General features: G+C 56.0%; 1 protein-coding gene across 2 annotated transcripts in view; it reads right to left on the bottom strand.

Annotated features, from left to right (window-relative positions):
- Window positions 1–17137, bottom strand: part of ADAMTS2 (ADAM metallopeptidase with thrombospondin type 1 motif 2) — a 228170-nt gene that overhangs the window by 134943 nt on the left and 76090 nt on the right. The window contains exon 4 of one of the 2 annotated variants that reach the window (XM_068536537.1): window positions 14228–14326. The exons of the other annotated variant lie outside the window; for it this stretch is intronic. Within the exon in view, the coding sequence (XP_068392638.1) occupies window positions 14228–14326 (99 nt within the window). The remainder of the gene's footprint in view (window positions 1–14227; window positions 14327–17137) is intronic. 2 annotated transcript variants of the gene reach the window in all.

The following is a 17137-nucleotide window of genomic DNA, read 5'->3' as shown; positions in this document are numbered from 1 at the left end:
ATGAAGAGGGGCCCTGGAACTACACACCCTCCCTGGGGACAGAGCCTTAAACTAAATGTTTTCTGAAGAAATAAGTAAAGCTCCTTCATGCCTGTTTCTGGAGAGTACCTGGAATCAATAGAGAAGTGGTTATAGTCATAGGCAAGTCAGAAGAAAGAGCCAGGAGACTGGTCCACTGCCCCTGCCAGGAGCCTGAAGAGTGGTCAGTGTCACAGGCATGAGGCTCTAGAAGACACAGCACGACCACCTGCCCAGAAGATCCAGGGCACGGGCAAGGGCATCAGAGACCCACAAGGGACAAGATCGAGCTGGCACAGCGTGGGGTAAACCATGGGCTTGCACACCAGCAAAACAGATTATTTTAAAAGACCAGGAGTAAAGCCAGACCCAGAAGGCCACATATTGTGTGAGTTCATTTAAATGAAGTGTCCAGAATAGGCAGATCCATAGAGACAGGAAGTCAGTTAATAGTTGCCAGGGGCTGAGGGGAGGGGGGATGGGGAGTGACTGTTAGTGGGAGTGGGTACAGGGTTTCCATCTGGGGGGATGAAAATGTTCTGGAACTAGATGGTACTGATAGTTGCACAACGTTGTGAATCTTCTAAAAGCCACTGGATTATACACATTTTCAAATGGTTAAAATGTTGCATCCTATGTTACATGAATTTTATGTCACAAAAAAATAAAGCCCAGGAGGAGCAACTCAAGTGTTAACAGGAGACCAGGGGAGACAGAAATGAGTGACACCAGCTGGAAGGCTGCAAATCAAGCCCTAAGAATACTCTCTACGCCACCAGGTCTCGCACACACTGCCTCTCACAGGCCCTCTCTGCTTGGCTGTCCTATATCAACTTGTGATAGCATCGAAGGCCCAGAGAAATATATTTTGACTAAAAAAACCAAAAGACAACAGGGCACGATGATGAAGGATCCCGAGCCCCAGACTCCAGGCCAGGGAGTCAGTGGAAATGGTGGGGACTGGGAAAGGAGCACACGTTCCCCGATCCAGGGCCCCTCAGCACCCACCCACTGGAGACACAAGGGAGGATAGTGCAAGCCCGGTGCTGCCAGGGGTCCTGATCTCTCATGGAAAGCTGGAGATCCATATGTGTATATAAATCCTCTTAAATATTAGTTCAGTTTGTTCAGTTTATTGTGTGTCACAGTGACAAACATACCACAGGGTCCGACAAGCCCTATGGCTGGCAGTTCGCATTTTCCGCTCAGTGCACAAGGTCTTGGGTGCACGGGCAAGGCTCTGATGAGAGGTTCTACCATGTTTCAGGACTACCCAGTGCCACATTCTCCAGGAAGCCTGTCTTGGTGCAGCAGGCAGAGTCGATGACGCCCCCCAACACTCCCCCAGGGCCTCAGTGCCCCCTCTACATCAGGACCCATGGCTCCGCACTGCACCTGCTCCCCTCACCTGACCTGACAAGGCAGGAGGGCAAAATGGTCTGGCCCAAGACTGCCCCACCCAGAGCCTGCCTGAAGTGGGCATGGGACAGCCGCCCAGCAACCATCTGCTGAAAAAATGTAGTGTGGGTGGCAACCTGTGAGAAGGAGCCTGACGGTCTGGTGGCCACGGACAGGTGTGGGGCTTCCCTTCTGCTCAAGGCAACACTTCAATGCTCAGCACACACCAGGCCCGCACTGGGCTCTTCACAAGTTCGATGGGGACTAATCCTCCCAAGAACCCTACCAGGTGGAAATCCCCTACCTCCATTTTTCTGATGAGGAAACAGAGGCACAGAGGTGGAGGGAGAAGCCAGGATTTAAACCAGGTAGCAAGACCTCGGAGTCTGTGCTTTGAGCTAGCACACCCTGCTCTTGTCTCTGGAGCCCTAGCACAGCCACTTGGCCTTGGGGTCTGGCAGCCATGCTCTGATGCTCACCCCACCAGGGTAACATTAGCTGCTCGTGCCCTGGGCCTCTACAGCGTGTTAGTGGCACTTGTCATGGTTCATCCCCTTCTCTGCCTCTCCTCTAAACCAGGACTCCTCAGAAGCAGAGACCAGATTGTGCATGTGCAATGCTCAGCACAGGGCTGGCACAGGGGTGCTTGCAAACACTCGTTGGATGGATGGATGGACGGACGGACAGATGGATGGATGAGTGAGTGAATAAACTAATGAGTGAGTGAATGAATTAGTGAGTAAATGAATGAGTGAATGAATGGATGAGTGAATGAGTGAATGAGCAAGTGAATGAATGGACTCTGACACTGGAAAGTGAATTCTTTGCGTCCATGACAACTGAATCAGGGAACAAAGTCAGGGGCAGAAATGGTGGCAGTGCAACTTCTAGGCATTTTACGGGTAGAACTGGTTAGGCTTGTTCACAGATTAGCTCCAGAGGGTGAGGGAGGGGCTGAAGATAATAGCCCAGGACACCTTCTTTGGGGATCAGCAATGCCAAGGCAGTCACTGAAGTTGGACAGGAGAAGGAGCCTGCCCATCAGGGAGGGGAGATTCACACTTGAATTCAGCTGCTGTGCACTCAGTTTAGGCCAGGCCTGCAGGGCTCTCCGTCCCTGAAATTGGAATCCACAGTAACTCAAAGCAGCCAGAGCCTGAGGAGCGAGCAGAGGACTGCTCAATGGCTCAGAGCTGGGGCTTGGATTTGGGCCTGGGGGTGTCTGACTCAAGACTGGGGCATCACAGCCTCCTGGCGAAAACCTCCAGGAGGGCTCTGGGGTGTGGGTCTGAGGCTGGGGAGACGGGACAGGGCTGGAGCAGCTGATGTGGCCTCTGGGTCTGAGAGTGGGCTGGATTTAGATCAACCTTCTCCCCCACCTTCCCTCCATCCACGTCCCCCCACTACTGCTTCCTCTCCTGAGAGCCAGCCAGGTCCCAGCTCAGAGCAGGCTGGCAAATCCCTGAGGCAGGGCTGGCTCCCAAAGACAGTGCAACTGGGACCCGTTCTGCCTCCTCTCAAGGCACAGCAGGTGGGAAAACCACTGTGTTCCCAGGGAACTGGCCCTCGGCCACTGCGGGAGCCACACGTGACACAAACACGAATTGCACAAGAAGCCAGAATCTCCCTCTCTCCTGCTGCCAGCATCCAAGGGGAGCAGGTGATTCTGCAGAAGCAGATGCGGGGCCAGGCTGCCAGGGCCTGGAACACGCGGGCACAATCGTCCTCTACCCACCAGGCCACCAGCCCCAGAAAGCCCCTTTGCACAGAAGCTCCCAGGCCAATCTGGCAGGCCCAGGAGCTGCCTACGTCCCCACACATAAGCTTTGGCAAATCACCCCATCAGTTCCCCGTAACTGTCCCCCAGTGCCTCCCGCAGCTTGGCCTGTGCCCACCATGGTGAGTGCCCTCAGAGGCTGTCCTTCTTCCTGCAGAGACCTGGAGGGTCTTGCTCTGCCCTCAGAGTACTGCAGCCCCACGTCCCCTTCAGGTGGGAGCACAGGTGCCTCTCGCTCAGGCTGAGGGTCCAGCAGCCAGCTCGGCCCAGGGCACAGGGAGTCCCTATGCCCCAGGTTGTCTAGTCCTGTGACCCCTCACTTGGGTCTTGGGTGCCCAAAGGGAAAGGGACCTGGGAAACCCCTCAGGGTCCCAAGGTTCATTCCATGAAGATGTAGATGTGTCTGCGCTGTGCATGTGTGTGCACGTGTACATGTGTGTGCACACGTGTGTGCATATGTACACCTCTGAGTGTACATGTGTGTGTGAGAGACACAGAGAGAGTTTGTGAGTGCATAACTACCCACCAGAGGTCATCTTTGCCCTGGAGTCTCTCTCCTTTGCCAACGAGGGCAGGTGGGGCCAACGTGAGGCAGGCGGCCAGACAGGAAAAACTGGGGAGAAGAGGTCTGGCACCTCCCTCTAAATACTGTCTTCAGGAACAGGCCCAGGGTTGCTGGGCCTTCTAATCTTTCTGAGAAACTGAAAATTGAGATTTTAATGTGAAACCTCCTGACTTTTAAGTGTACTCTCACAGTTTTTGAAGACATTGTGTAAATCAAATAACACATGCGGGGAGGGGGGTAGGTTACGGGGATACAGCCTGTAAGCTAACAGATGAGCCTGGCTTTGGTCCAATGCCCCTGATTTTATAAATGGGGAAACTGAGGTTGGGCCAGAGCAGGGACCAACAAGCCAGGGTCATGCTGAGCCCCTCGGCTCCCTCACTCCCTCTGGGCCACCATAGCCCTTGGGGAGCACCCACACGTTGCAGGAACTGAAGACACCAAGAGAGGGGGACTCAGGCCCTGGCGACTGCTGTCTCTGTCACCAAGGGCCCAAACTGAGTTTTCTGAGGTAGCCCAAGGTGGGTTCTCTTCTCAGCATGTGAAGACCTTGTGTCCTTCCCAGTCCAAGGTCCCAGGACAAGGACAAGCCCTGTTTTGTCCTACTGGTGACTTTGCCAAGAATGTAAGTAGCTTCTGGGACACAGCCCAGAAGAGAGGAGCTCAGTCATTTGACCAGAGTCCTTTATTTATTTATTTGTTTGTTTGTTTGTTTGTTTATGTGGCTGCATCAGATCTTAGTTGTGACATGCGGGGTCTCCATTGTGGCATATGGGGTCTTTCGTTGCAGCAGGCAGGTTTCTCTCTAGTTGTGTCGTGTGGGGTCCAGAGTACGAAGGCTCAGTAGTCGTGGCGTGTGGGCTCTCTAGTTGTGGGGTGTGGGCTCCAGAACGCATGGGCTCAGTAGTTGTGGCGTGTGGGCTCTCTAGTTGTGGCGTGCGGGCTCAGCAGTTGCGATGTGCGGGCTTAGTTGCCCTGCGGCACGTGGGATCATAGTTCCCTGACCAGGGATCAAACCCGCGTCCCCTGCATTGGAAGGTGGATTCTTAACCACTGGACCACCAGGGAAGTCCCCGACCAGAGTCCTCTGGCACCTACAACTGATCTTTGCTCCCCAAGCTGCAGGGACCCTGAGAAGGGACGAGCATGCTGCGGAAGCAGAACTTCAGGCCCCTGGGACTCGGCACCAAGATGCAATGAGCACAGGGTCTGTCCCCTCAGCCCCATGTGGCCTGGCCAGTGGGGCGGGGCGGCCCCAGCACCTGGTGGGCAGGGGGCCCATCTCCAGGGGTCTGGGGGCTGATCCCAACCAAACCCCTCCCCCCCCCCGCCCAGACTCTGTCTGGAGGCCTGGGATGGAGCCTCCCCAGCCACACGCCCTTCCCACTAATGCTCTGCAGATGGGCTTCCCCAGCGGCCTCCAAGAAAAACACAACGACAGCAGATCTCTCCTCACAGAAACAGACCGCTGGAAAGGTCTCTCACAACGTTCCCGAAAGGAAAATAAAAATTCCTCTGAAGTGCATTTCAACTCCGTGGCATCACCCGCCACATCGAGAGCTCGGTCCCAGCCACGCAGGGCCACCGTGGGCTTGGGTTCCCGGGCACTGAAGCCATCCTGTGACCCTCTCACCCATGCTGCTGCCAGGGGCCTGCTTGGCTCACACACAGCTTTTGAAAATTTTGAATTAGCTGCCAACATTTGAAAATGAAAATGTTTTACATAAAATCACAATTTCCGGCTACTCCTGAGAAACCGGAATCCCTCCTGCGACTGACCCCCACATTGGCCTGCACCCCAGCGATGCTGGCATCGGAGACCCCTGCAGAAATATGCCCCTCGCTGCCTTCAGCAGATACCTGACCCCAGGCTCTGTGCAACGTGGCAAGGAGATGAGCTCCTGTCCTTGGGGGTTCTGGCCCATCCGGGGTCTGTGTCGCTGCCCACCCAGCCCACCCCTCCTGAGCCTGGGCACTGGGCACACTGTGTCTGCACTCCAGCCTGTGGCTGCCCTCAACTGTGGCTCTGGGTTGGGTGGGTGGGATCGAGCAAGCCATCACTCCCCTTGTCCCCCAACCTGAGCCCCCTTGAGCCCCCGGACCCAAACAACCTGTACTGAACTTCAGTCAACTTGACCCCCTGAATCCCACTTCCCACAGGCCACTAGGGGCTCACACCTGGGGGCTCTGGGGATCCCAGGGCAGCCCTTGGTCCCTCACTCTGTTGGACATCAGCAGACTGGCCTGGTGCCCCAGCTCTTTGTTTCCCTGACTCCATCACCTGCCAAGCCTACTTGTCCCTCTACGCCTGTCCAGCCCTGGCCCTGGCCCATGAACCACCAAAGCACTGAGAATAAAGAGGGTGATACTGGCCCCTGTGGCACACCCCACAGAGTCCCTGCAGTTGGCCAAAGAAAAGCTCGAGGCCCAAGGCAGCATTTCTCTTCAGCCAGGAATCTGCAGATGGCATTTTTACTCGTCCCAAACATGAGTTCAGAGAGATCTGGATAGAAGCCTTAAAAAAAAAAAAAAAAAAAAAAAAGGCCCAGAAACACAAAGACCTTCCCAGGCCTGGACCTCAGCAAAGATGATTCTGGCAAGCATCACCAACCTGGATCTGCAGGGCCAGGGTGGGGCAGAGGTAGGGATGGGAGGGGCCTGGCTGGGAGCTGTGGTTCTGGCTCCTCCCTGATCCTGGGAGGACCCTGCGAGCCTGGATAGGAACGTGGTTCTGCCCAGTGGGCAGCAACCCCCTCTGACCACCATGGGGAATACCTAACAGGACCCCCAAGACGCTTGCTGCTCTATCGCTCCATGTTGCATCTGGCCATCCCTCTCCACTCCCAGGGCCACCCTGCCCAGGCCACAGTCTCTCTCCGGGCTCATGGCGGCAGCCTCCTCCTGGCTTCGTGCCTCTTCTCCTCTCACCTCCTCCAAAGTAACCAGGCCACGCTGCTTCTCTACTTACAACAGAGGACCACCCCTCCACACCAAGACAGCCCACCTCGGACCCCTCTGCCCTCACCAGTCCCTCCTGCTGGACCCCCAAACAGGCTAAGTCCACTACCCTCAGGACACTCGTCCCTGCTGCCCCCACCCCCCCTCCTCTCCTAGTGAACTGCAATCCACACTTCAGATCTCAACTCCAGCCTCCAGTTCCTGTGTGGTCACTTTGTGGCATCTCCCACTGTTTCTAACTGTGCAGGCATTTGCAGACCCACCAGTTCACCATGAGCTGTACGACGCTGGGCTTGGGGATGCTGTGTCTGTCTGGTTCCCAGGGTTCAGCGCCTGGCCCAGTGCCAGGCCCTGTGTGGGCCATAAGTAAATATCAGTTGAATGAATTGAACAAATGAGTACATGGATATGGTTTTCCACGGGGCATATGTGGAAAGACAACAGCACGGTCTTTGAATGGTAGCCAGAGTGTGCTGGGCGCAGCGAGGCTGACCTTCCCCTGGCCCCCAGGCACTGTTGCCCGGCTCATCTCCCCAGTGCAGCAGTGAAGGCGCACAACCACCTGACATCCCAGGGGGCTTGAGGGCCCAGCAACGTCCCACCTGCACAAACCCAAGAATCCGAAGCCAGGAGTGTAAGAGCTATTGGAACAATACAAGTGGGCTTCAGTGGCAAGCCCTCAAATGCCTGCCAGGGACAACAGCTTCCTCAGGAATGACAAACGTGTGGCCAGGCTTTCCAGGCAGCCGAGTTCCTTCTTTCTTTTCATGGATATTTAAGCACCAACCTATGTGCCAGGCAACCCACCCAATGCTGGGAATTTTGCAGCAAGCAAACGATTCTCCCCACAGCTGATGTGCTAAATGACCTGAGACACTTCCTCACTCACCCTCTCTGGGCCTCAGTTCCTGCAGCCAGTAGGTAGAGACTCAAGGCTCGGAAAGCCCCAGGTGTCCCAAAGATGGCCAGCCTTCAGGTGGGGCCCAGGCTTTGGGGGGTGGACAGGAGATGCTGCACAGGGGGCCAGGCAGTCCTGGCTCCCAGCCTGCTCCTCCCTGCCCACACAAGAGTGGACAGCCTGGCTTCAACTGTGGCTCTACAACTCATGAGCTGTGACAGTCAGCGCCTCAGTTTCCTCATCCATAACGTGAGCACAATGATGGCACCAACCAAGCCCATGGAGTCGTTACAAGAATCCATGAGATGATGTGCCTGCAGCGCTCTGGGGACACCTGCACAGGTGAGCTCCACCACTGCTGTGTTCTCCTCTGCCTGGTACTCTCATTATTGCTCACACGGCAGTGCTTCTGGGCCCGGTTCTCTGCCTGCTCCCAGGGCTGCCATACGGATTAAATGACACACAGATGCAGAGCGCCTGTCCTCACACAGGCCCTCAATAAAGGTACATGTCCCCAAACGAACCGACCAGCTCCAATGAGGGAAAAGACTCACCCACAGACTGGGCTATGGAAACACTGGCTTTTGTGCAACAAAAACTAACAAAACTGAAAAGGAAAAGGGAAATACAGCCTGGGGAAAAGGCTTGTATCAAACATGACAGAAAGTCGATATCTAAAGCAGATAAAGGGCTTATCCCGATATAAAGGAGCCCAGGAGATGAACAGGCAAAGGACTTAAACAGGAAGAGGAGACATACAAAGTAATCAAACGCGGGGAGATCATTCGTCCTTGCCAACCATCAAAGCAGCACAAATTAAAGCAAAAAGCAGCGCTGCTTCACTGCTGGATCAGCAAAGTATCAGCCGGCAAAGCCCCTGTGCTGGTAAGGACTTAGTGTCTCTGGGAGCTGCGGTGGGAAACCAGTCTGGCTCTGCCCCAGAACTGTGAGTCTGTCGCGCTTGGATCCCATAATTATTTCGGTCACACAGCAAGTACTCCCTGTTTACAGCCAGGGCTCGAGGGTGTCCGGACTGGCTCAGGTCGTACCCTGCAGGGTCAGCAACAGATACCTATTCACAGGAGAAGAACTGAGGCCCCCCTGGCCAGGAGATCCCCAAACTCAAATTCCAAGAGAGGTTGCACAAAGGGCAGGGTCATTACTACCATCCAGGCTGTGTGAGCAGCTGGTCAGCAGTGCCCCCAGCCCACTGGGTGGACAGCAGACCTCTGCCTGGAGGGCCTGAGAAGCAGGCACACAGCCCATCATGCCCACTCTCACAAGCTTCCATCCACCCCAGCAGGTCCGGGCCCCCTCGCCAGAGTGGCAGGCTGGGAAGGAGGACCTGAACTACCATAGAGGCCAGGACACATGCACATCCAAGGGACCCTAGACTTTACGCTATGCCCAGCTACCCCCGTCCCACAGAGCAGGGCCTCTGACTCCCGGGGCAAGAGCGGCTGGGAGCACACCCCAGAGCCTGCCCACCTGTATGTGGTCAAGTCTGGGATCCCTGTCCCCCCTTCCGCAAGAGTCTGGAAGCCAAATGGGCTTGGCCCATGGCCCGCACTACCTCTCCTGGGAAATCCCTTCCTCTGAGCCAGGGCAGCAAGGAACAGCAGGAGGGGCACAGCTCTGAAGTCTGAGGATTGGGCCCCAATTCTGGCTTCTGCACTTGGCCGGGCCGCCTGACCTGGCCCTCCTCCCCCATTATCCCCACCTCAGGCTGTGTCACAACCATCCACCATCCTCCCAGTAGCTCAGGTCTTTCAAAAGCCAGGAGCAGTCCTCCATCCTTCCCTCACACCCACGTCCTGTGAGCCCTACCTCCAAAAGCATCCTGAAATCATCTACCTGGCCATCTGTCATCGGCCACCAGGACCACCCAGGGCCCCCCCATGGACCTTTCTGTGGCCACTCTCCCCCACTGAGAGTCCTCCAAAGGCTCCCCACTGCGAGGAGAATAAGACCTCACCTCCTCCATGACTGGACACAATCCAGCCCTCCCCACCTCTCCAGGCCCAGCCCTTCTTCTCTCCCCATTAATCCCTCAGCACCAGGCACGTGGCCCTCTTTCTGCCCCTCGGCCACACTGGGGTGACTCCTGCCTCAGAGAGTGCCAAGTGTTTCTGTCCCCTCTGTCTGGATCAGTCTCGCAGGCTGGGCCCTCCCACCAGCCAGGTGCATCTTGTCTCTGACCCAGAAAACCTCCCCCCGACTCAGTCTAACCTTTCCTGGCTTTTGCTTTGTTCACGGCTTTAGCCCTCTCTGCAGCAGTGGGCAGGGTGCCTGCCCTGAGCCTGAGTGCCCCATCAAGGAGTACTACTGTTACTCTTATTGTTCCCCCCACGACTGGGGAACATCACTAGGCGCCTGGTCCCCTTCCAGTCCAGGTCAGCCCCACCCTCCTCCCCATGCAAGCCCCAGCTCCCAGGCCACCTCCTCCACCTGGTCCTGGCCCTGGACTCCCCTGAATCCTGTGCCATCCTACAAGCTATCACCTGAGCCCTGACCTCATACCAAGTGTGCACCTTCATCTTGCCTGGACACCCCTCGAAAGGTACCCCAGCTGGACTCTGCCACCAGGCTCTCCCATGAGCTCCAGTCATACTGCCTGAGGCCTTGCTCCAGGTCAAGGTGAAGCCCACACCCCAAGACTGAGCCCCAGGCCAGTGGAGCCAGGTCAAGAGCTCTGGGAGAAACATCCCAACTCAAGAATCCAGCCCAAGTTCCAAACGTGTGCGCGTGAGTATGTGTGGGCGAAAGAGAGGGCCAGACTGAGGGTGAGAAGAATAAAGCCTGAGCGGGGGAGGGAGAGAGAGCCAGACACCAACACTTCCGTCTAATTGCATGACCTTTTCCCAGCTCAGAGTTCCTTCAGGGCCAAGTGCACAGCGCTGCTTGGTATTAATCTGAAAGAGAAATAGGTCAAGGAAAGTTGGAAATTTTTATAGAAAACACTTCAGGCTTGGAGCTGGCTGAAGTGTTTGCCAACCTGCAGAGAATTCTTAGAAGAAACAGGCCTTGGTCAGAGGTCTCCGACTGGTACAAACTGGCAGAGTTTGGACCTCGGGCCCAAACCCAGCTTCTGAGCTATGCCCGGCCTCACTGCTTCTGGGGAAGGGGCTTCTTTCCCCTCCATACGTCCCTAGAGCTGTCTCCGCAGCCCGATCCCTCTTACACTGGGACCCAGCGCCTCTCACCTGTCATCAGGGCCCACCGCTTCGCCAAGAGGCCTCTGTCCAGGGACCCATTGTGGGACACCTGTCCCTCTGTCACCCATCTTGTAGATACAGCATGCAGAAAGCCCAGATCTCTTTCACAATTGTCCCATGGGGTGTGGAGGGAGCCTTGTCAGGGTCCCGATGGATGTTCGGGCCCAGCTGCTCCCACCCTGGCAGGCCGGCTGACACATGTGAAGCACAAATGCCACAGACATGTAAAGTTGCCACTGGAGACATCATGTCTCTCCCAGAAACATCCCAGTCTGCTGTGCTGGGGACCTGCAAAGAGCAGACCCGCAGAGCCCACGGCCGATGTGACAACCAGGCACACCACTCTTGCTAATTAAACTCCAGACGCACCCAGAGCAGAGCACAGCTTTGCTCCTGAGACGCTGTGTTATCTGGAAGCCAGGCGTGGTTACCACGTGCCGACAGAAAGCTCTTTGGGGGACATTCGCTACACAATCCAAGGGGAAGAAAGAAAGCGTATCAGTGAATTGTGTCTGAGGAGAGGAGCTGAGCTCGTGGGCTGTCTGTGCCAGCCAGGTCGAGTATCGTCACAGATTGCATCGGGGCAGCAGGGAGGAGGGGGGCACACCAGGCAAGTCTCCACTGCAGGATGAGGTGGGCCCAAGCCCTTGCCTGGTTGCAGGCATCACCTCTGCCTTCATAGCCCCTGGGCAGAGCCCCCAGGCCGCAGACCCCAGTCAGAAAGTCCCCCAGCTCAGCCGACAGCTCTGGAGTGGTCTCCTAAGTCTGACCCCAGACAGCACCAGGCCTCAGAGAATGTGCAGCCTCGGCTGTCCCAGCGCTGGCCCCCCGCCCACCTCCCCGGCATGTGGCCACATCACCACACTGGCATCTCCAACAGCTGTGCAGGGGGCCGGCCGCAAGCAGCGGGAGCACCGAGGCCTCTGCCAAGGATGCACTCAGCTCTGAAACACGCCCCCCGGCATTTGTCGGGCCAACTGCCTCGGGTTTCACAATCGGTGCTTCTCTTTGGGTTTCCTCTCATCCCCAAGCTGTAGGCACAGCTCAGGGGTGGAATGAGGAGGAGGAACTGAGAAGGCCCTGGGCATCTAGCACTGAGGTGCCCAGACTTTCAGCTGCAATTCAGTGAGCTGGCAATGGCCGGCTGGGCAGGGCACGGGTCAAGTCCAGTGGGAGAGCCCCTGGGTCACCACCTGAAAGTGCCAGGCCAGGCCCCAGGCTCCTGCAAATGGCTCAGGAAGTACCTGGGTTGGGGACACAGAGAGAGGTCCCAGCACTTGGACTCTGGCCAGATCTGGGACTCAGGGTGCAAAGCCTGCCGAGGGCCTCTCTTCCACTTCTGCCAGGACCTCAGCCTTCAACACTTCGATATCACGTAGGCTGAATCATGGCCCCCAGGATGTCACATCCTAATCCCCAGAACCTGTGAGTATAGCCTTATATGGCTAAAGAGACTCTGCAGATGTTTATTAATGATCTGTATCTCCCTCTGTTAATGCATTTCCTATTTGCCTCTTAATATCTGTGGCTCAGTTGTTTTTTCAGATAATTTGTAATTCTTTATATTGATCTCTGGGAGCTCTTTATATAGTTAGGATATTAAACTTTTGTTATATCTGTTATACGTAAAAAAAAAAAAAAGAGAGACTCTTGTTTTTTTTACCTGCATCACATCAAGAGATGTGATGCAGGTAAGGATCTTGAAATGAGAAAATTCTCCTGGATTATCCCGGTGAGCCAAATGTAATCACAAGTGTCTTTAAAAAAGGGAAACGGAGAGAAACTTACTACAGATGAGAGGACACTGTGACCACAGAGCAGAGGTTGGAGTGATGCAGCCACAAGCCAAGGAATGCCAGCAGCCACCAGAAGCTGGGAGAGGCAAGGAACAGATTCCCCTCTCGAGCCTCCAGAGGGAACCAGCCCTGCTGACACCTTGATTTTAGTCCCTTAAGATCCGTTTTGGACTTCTAACCTCCAGAACTGTAAGAGAATAAATCTGTGTTTTTTTAAGCCACTGAGTTTATGGTAACTTGTTGCAGTGGCAACAGGACACTAAGACATAAACCGCTATAGCACAGAAAGCCTCCCGAATCTGGTTTCCAGCAAGTTAGTGCCCCCTCCACATCGCCTACCCCGCTATCCACCTCTCACCCACCACCAGGCCTCACCCTTGCCTGGGCCCTCTCCCTTATGACTCATACACACTGCATCACCAAGGTACGCCTGGCAACCTACTACCACCAAGTGGAGCCTTGCCCACTTCCCACCCATGGCCTGTCCTGACAGGGCTGCACTCTCCCTGCACCATCGCTCTGGCCTCCCTGCCTCCAGCCTGGACCGCAGCAGGCTGGCTGAAATACAGCACTATCTGTCAGGCCCCTTCCCTGCTGGGGCTGCCTGAAGGACCTCACACAGCCTCTTCGAGCTCCCAGCATCAGCTCCAGCCCTCTGGCTCCTGCCCTGAGGGCCTACATGAGCTTCACTCCTGGTTCCTCAGCAGCCCAGAAAACTATGTGGCTCAAGGCAATGGGACAGGGCAGAGACACGCAGCAGGTCAGGAGGGGAGGAAGGGCTGCGGGCCGCCGGGTGGAGACTGTGCGGGCTGGCCACGCTTGGCCACGTGGAGAAGCCACGGCAGCACTGGCACCCTGCCCTTCCCTCCTCACAGGCTTTCCTTGGCAGCAGCAGGGCAGAGCGCTCCTGAGGGCAGCATGCCTCCTCTGCCCGCCAGGGAGGACGCCGCAGCCTGACAGCAGCGGGCAAAGGCTTGGCACTGGCTGTTTCCGAGAAGGAGGCAGCCAAGGTCACAGACACTGAGCTGTCTGGCTTCTCTTCCTTCAGCCCAGGGCCAAGTGCAAGGCAGGGTGGGAGACACTGCAGCCCAGCAGCAGCTCGCGGGACGGGGTACCACCTGCCTAGCAGGAGCTCACAGCCCTTCCTTGGTCCCAAGGCCATGCCCAGGGACTGCAGGAGGCCTGTGGAGGAGGGCAAAGGACACGTCCACCTCTGCCTCTCATAAAGCACATGTGGCCAATGGGGGTCATGTTTTATTTGGCCCATATGGTGCTTTTCAGAAATTTGAAGCAACAATTTAAAATCAGGAGGGTTCAAATAAAAGTTCTAATGCCTGGATTCTCTTGACAGTAAGAGGATTGGCTGCCCCAGGCCCACAGTCCCACCAGGTCTTGGTCAGGGGAGCTGAGGAGGGTCTGCCCCTGTGGACGAAGTCTGTCATCTGTGCTGTGCCCACGGTGAGGCCAGGGCCAAATGCCATGTGCCACTGCACTCACATTGCCGTTTCCATTTTAGCAGAGACATTCTCTCTGTGTCTGTGTTTATATCAAAAGCAGGAAAAGTAACGCCAAGCCAAGGGTGGGTGTAATTCTTTTTCTTACCCTCTGCCATTGTCCTCATTGGCATTGCCTGCCGGGCGCTGCAGGTCTCTTGAGTTTGCAGCCCTTGTCTTGGGATGGCAGGACTTCTTGCAAATGTGCCTGACAGAGAGACCACATGCCCAGTATGTGACCCAGGGGTCTTTCCCACCCAGTGGGGACTTTCCCAGAGTCCCAAGTTCAGCCCCCCTTGGTGTGACCAGCAAGGCCGCATCTCCGCGCACTTGGTCTCAGGGTCAGACCAGCCATAGCACACCAGGCCCCACAGTCTGGCTGAGATGGCACTAGGGTCCAGCAGAGGCAGAAGAGGGCCAAGGGGTCTGCCTGGGCTGTGCCTGAGCACTGTCCCCTGAGAAGGAGTGAAGGGTACCTGCAGTGTCGCTCCTCCACAGATGTGCACCCCATTCATTGCATAGCCAGCCTTGAAAGGGAGGCTGATTTGCTTCCTGTATAAGCTGAATGGTGGCCCCCAAAGATACCAGGTTCTAATCACTAGGACCTGTGAATGTTATCTTATATGGCAAAAAAGGACTTTGTAGATGTGATTAGATTACGGATCTTGAGAGGTGGAGATCATTCTGATTATCAGGGTGAATCCCAATGCCATTACCTGCATCCTTTATAAGAGGGAGGCAGAGGGAGATTGACATCACACAGAAGAGGAGGAGGTGATGTGACCACGAAGGCAGAGATTGGAGTGATGCAGCCACAAGCCAAGGAATGCCAGCAGCCACCAGAAGCTGGGAGAGGCAACGAACAGATTCGCCTTAGAGCCTCCAGAGGGAACCAGCCCTGCTGACACCTTGATTTCAGCCCAGTGACACTGACTGACTTCAGACTTCTGCCCTCCCAAACTATGAGAGAATGAAGTGCTGTTGTTTTAAGCCACCCAGTTGGTGGTAATGTGTCATAGCAGCCTGAGACTCAGAGGGGCGTGACATGCCAGGATCACGCAGTGCAAGCTGTGAGCAGGGCTTCCAGGCTGGGCTGGGCTCCTTATCCTGTACCCACTGGCCCTGGCTCCCCCTCAACAACCCCAGACAGCGTTAACAGATGGCAGCCAGGGCAGTGCTCAGGCAGTGGCCTAGAACTGGGAGTGAGGCTCTCTCCATGCTTGTATACAGATGCAAACACGCATGCATGCACACACGTGCAAACACCAGAGAGGCCAATGTTACACAGCACACCTCCCAACGTATGGCCCTGGGCACAGGGCTGGCTCTGGGGAAGGTTGAGAAAGGGACTCAGGGTGCTGGGGAAAGGTCCAGTCCAGCAGAGGCCTGGAGATGCCTGAACTTCCTCTCCCCAAAAGGCCACACTGGCACCCTGGCCTTGGAGCCCTGCCCTTCTGGCCCAGCCAGGCTCCCAGGCCCAGCAGAGCCAAGCAGAGACACTTCTGCAACACCTGTGAGTCCAGTGAGGGAAAAAAAGTCATCCTGGTCTCCTTCAGTCGCTTGCCCACCCCGGTACCCCCCTCCAGGGCCTGAGGGTGACATTGTTGTGGGCTAAGCTGCCCAGTGCAACCTCCGACCGTGGCCTGAGTCCTGGAAGACACGCTAAAAGCATCATTTTCCATCCTTTCCCTGGGCAGTCTGCAACCCAGTAGCTGACCTAAGATGATGGAGACCGTTAGTAACAATGATGTTCTGAGGCTCCGGGAGCCCCTGAGACCACCCCAGGAAGCCTGTTGGCTGCTCAGGGAAAACAGGGCCATGGCAGCGTGTCTCAATGCTCTGGAAGAGCTGTGTACAACACACGCTCCCACAAACACCCCACCCCACAGGCCCCCTCACCCATACCCTCACCACCCTCCGCAGGCACCCCCACCCCAACTCGCACACCCACACCCAGCCAGATGCTAATCTCCCAGACCAGGAGGCCCAGGACAGGTGTTTCCCCTTCCCCTTCCTCCGAGGACCCATTATATCCATTGTCCATTGATAAATGGCCAGGGTATTTCAAATCTGCTTCCAGAAGTTGCCCTGCGGGGGCAGGAGGAAACTTCTGATCAGTACCTCCTGCCTTCTTTGGCCAGAGCCACATTGACACATCAGGGTTCCCATCAGAATTCACCAGAAGAAAGGGTCTCCTAGCCTTATACACACACACTCACACACACACATCCTGAAAGACTTTGCATGGAGGTCCTGGTGTTCCGTGCCCAGTAGGCCATGTCCTCTTGCAGGAAAGAGCACGGAGCAAACATGTTCAGCCAAGGACACTCCTTTTACATATCTCCCAGCTGCCACCGTGGGCCCTGACAAGGCCTGGGCTGACGGAGAGCAAGACTGTCGGGGGTCACCGTGGGCCCTCAGACCAGCTCCAGCATAAAATGTGTCTGTACCACCTCCAGTCAGTGAGTGGGCCTCAGCCCTGGGCCCAGTGGAAACAATCAGGCACATGCAGGGAGAAATGTGCTCTCTGTGGACAAGTCACCCACACAGGGTCACGTTGACACTGGGCAGGGACGTCAAGGAAAGGGGGTCTGGCACCAGACTCTGGGCCTGTGGCCGAGACCTACTGCCCTCGGCCCCACAGCCTTCAGCCTACACACCCACAGCCCCGGGCTGAGGTCTAGAGCTCACCCCACCCCATTTCAGTGCAGCCTCAGTCCCAGACCCATGCAATTGGCCTTCTCTCTTCTAAGGTCAATGGTTTCTGGGCTTATTCTGAGTTTGAAATTCCTTTCCTGTGTTCTGAGTTCCAAGCTCTCACGAGAGACAGCCAGATGAGAAGGTTGGGGGAAGGATTCAAGAGAAGATGCCAAAAGGCCAACAGAAGCCCAGGAAATAAGGCAAGGCCCATCAGGCCATGAAGGAGGGCTGCCATGTTCAGGAGATAGGCACCACATTGAATTTGGGATTGGCACCCTAGCCCAGGGCACCTGGCAGCCTCACTGTGCAGGCTCCACCT

The sequence above is a fragment of the Eschrichtius robustus genome, chromosome 2 (assembly GCF_028021215.1).
Source record: "Eschrichtius robustus isolate mEscRob2 chromosome 2, mEscRob2.pri, whole genome shotgun sequence".
Lineage (NCBI taxonomy): Eukaryota > Metazoa > Chordata > Mammalia > Artiodactyla > Eschrichtiidae > Eschrichtius > Eschrichtius robustus.
This window is presented reverse-complemented; position numbering and strand designations above follow the sequence as displayed.